The sequence below is a fragment of the Atta colombica genome, unplaced genomic scaffold, assembly GCF_001594045.1.
Source record: "Atta colombica isolate Treedump-2 unplaced genomic scaffold, Acol1.0 scaffold163, whole genome shotgun sequence".
NCBI lineage: Eukaryota > Metazoa > Arthropoda > Insecta > Hymenoptera > Formicidae > Atta > Atta colombica.
Genome location: NW_017259254.1, coordinates 1629303 through 1631131, shown reverse-complemented (window position 1 = coordinate 1631131; position 1829 = coordinate 1629303). Strand labels below are relative to the sequence as shown.

Sequence of the window (1829 nt, the reverse complement as noted above, 5' to 3'; positions counted from 1 at the left end):
AACAATGTATCGCCACATCTAAGTAGTAGTAATTATAATTATAATTATTAATAATTAAAAATAATTTTAGGCTAATTGTAATTATAACCAAAGATGTCCAATAAAATGGAAATTAATGTAATAAAAAAAATTAATTATTAAAATAATTTGAGAATATATCAAATTCCATCTTCGTTTAAAATTACAAATATGTCATTACATGTCACACACACACACACACACGCGCGCGCGCGCGCGCGCGCATGCCGCACGCACGCATGCCGCACGCACGCGCGCACACACACACACACACACACACACACACACACATATATATATATACATAATATGACATGTAATGACATATTGTCATTACAATGACACAAAAAAATTATTACACAAAATTAACTGCTCTCTGTATTTTCGAATCAGAAGTCGCATCTTTCCCAAAAGATTTTCCTTTATCACGTCCTAAAATTGTTGTCAAAATTGTCGGCGGTAAAGTGCGAGTATATCGATTCCTGATGAAGTCTCTTGTTAATGTCACGCGTGTAAGATTTCTCAGACATATCGGTAATAACGAGTTTGATAGTAGAAGTGATAAAACCATTGCTTCTGTCACTCATCGGTTTTGTAAACGTCGCACGATCGTTTTCACCCACGCTCGTCACATTGCATGAAATTTTTTTCTTGAAAAGAGAGAGTACACACTGTAACTATAATCGGCCGACATAACATTCTTGGCATACGGCCATCATGATCATATCGGTTCGCCAATTGTTAAACACATCCATGGTTACTAAACTGTTATAATAGGCGTACAAAAAAGATGTATAAAGAGAAATATTTCAAAATTTATTAATAATTTAACTGCTACTCTTAATTAAAATTTAATAAAATCATACGTTATTTTATTCATACGCACATAAAAAAAAATATATATATATGGCTTTCATAATAGAATCATTCATTATATATTATCATACAATATAATAAACAATATTGCTTAAATAAAATATGCATGAAAGAATGATCGATATAAGTTATATATTTTATTTTTATATAATTTGTTATACATACAAATTATTTTTTTTATTTTTTGTACCTTATCATATTTGACATAAAATGCTAGAAATGATTACATTGTGTGTATCAAATTTATATTAAATAAATAATAGCATAAATAATTATGTAAATAATGTTGTAAAATAAATATTTCTAAATAATAATGAGAGATGTTCCTGTCATAAAACAAAAATAAAATAAAATTATAATAATAAAAAAAATAAATATAGCATCAGGAATACTTTATATTTTTTTTTTATACTTTATATTCTTTTTCACACATACAAGAGCAGTATATATGTCGATTATATAGCTGCAAATATTTTTAAAAATTATTTTAATAACTTGTATATAATACTGTGTTCATCTAATTAATACATCAGTAGTAAATGTAAGTTATATGTATATAAAAGAGCATCAAAAACATATAAATATAATAAAATAAAAAATAAAAGTAAAATAAATAAGGATAATAAATATTTTTAAAATTTGAGACCTTCTTGCACCTTATGCATCATCGCTGAAGATGTATGCAATGATGCAAGTTCATCATCTGTTAGCTTCTGCTGAACAATGTGTGTGACGCCATCTTCACCCAATGTGCAAGGTAAGGATAAGAACACTTCTTCCTTAATTCCATGATGATCCTGAAAATTATTGATGTTATTTTCAGTTAACTAAGTTTTTCGCGCATTAAATATAAAAATTAATATTAATACTTTTACTAGAAAATTAATATTAATAGAAAATTAAAATTTAATCATATATACGTAAATGTATATATA

General features: G+C 26.7%; 2 protein-coding genes across 3 annotated transcripts in view; both read right to left on the bottom strand.

Annotated features, from left to right (window-relative positions):
- The window catches only part of LOC108686035 (L-lactate dehydrogenase-like), a 3185-nt gene extending 2596 nt beyond the window's left edge, over positions 1–589 (bottom strand). The window contains exon 1 of the mRNA XM_018191078.1: positions 378–589. Within this exon, the coding sequence (XP_018046567.1) occupies positions 378–589 (212 nt within the window). The remainder of the gene's footprint in view (positions 1–377) is intronic.
- Positions 590–1526: 937 nt separating this feature from the next.
- LOC108686002 (L-lactate dehydrogenase-like) overlaps positions 1527–1829 on the bottom strand; it is a 17552-nt gene continuing 17249 nt past the window's right edge. For both annotated transcript variants that reach the window (XM_018191032.1, XM_018191033.1), the window contains one exon: positions 1527–1691. In XM_018191032.1, coding sequence (XP_018046521.1) covers positions 1527–1691 — 165 coding nt within the window. The remainder of the gene's footprint in view (positions 1692–1829) is intronic.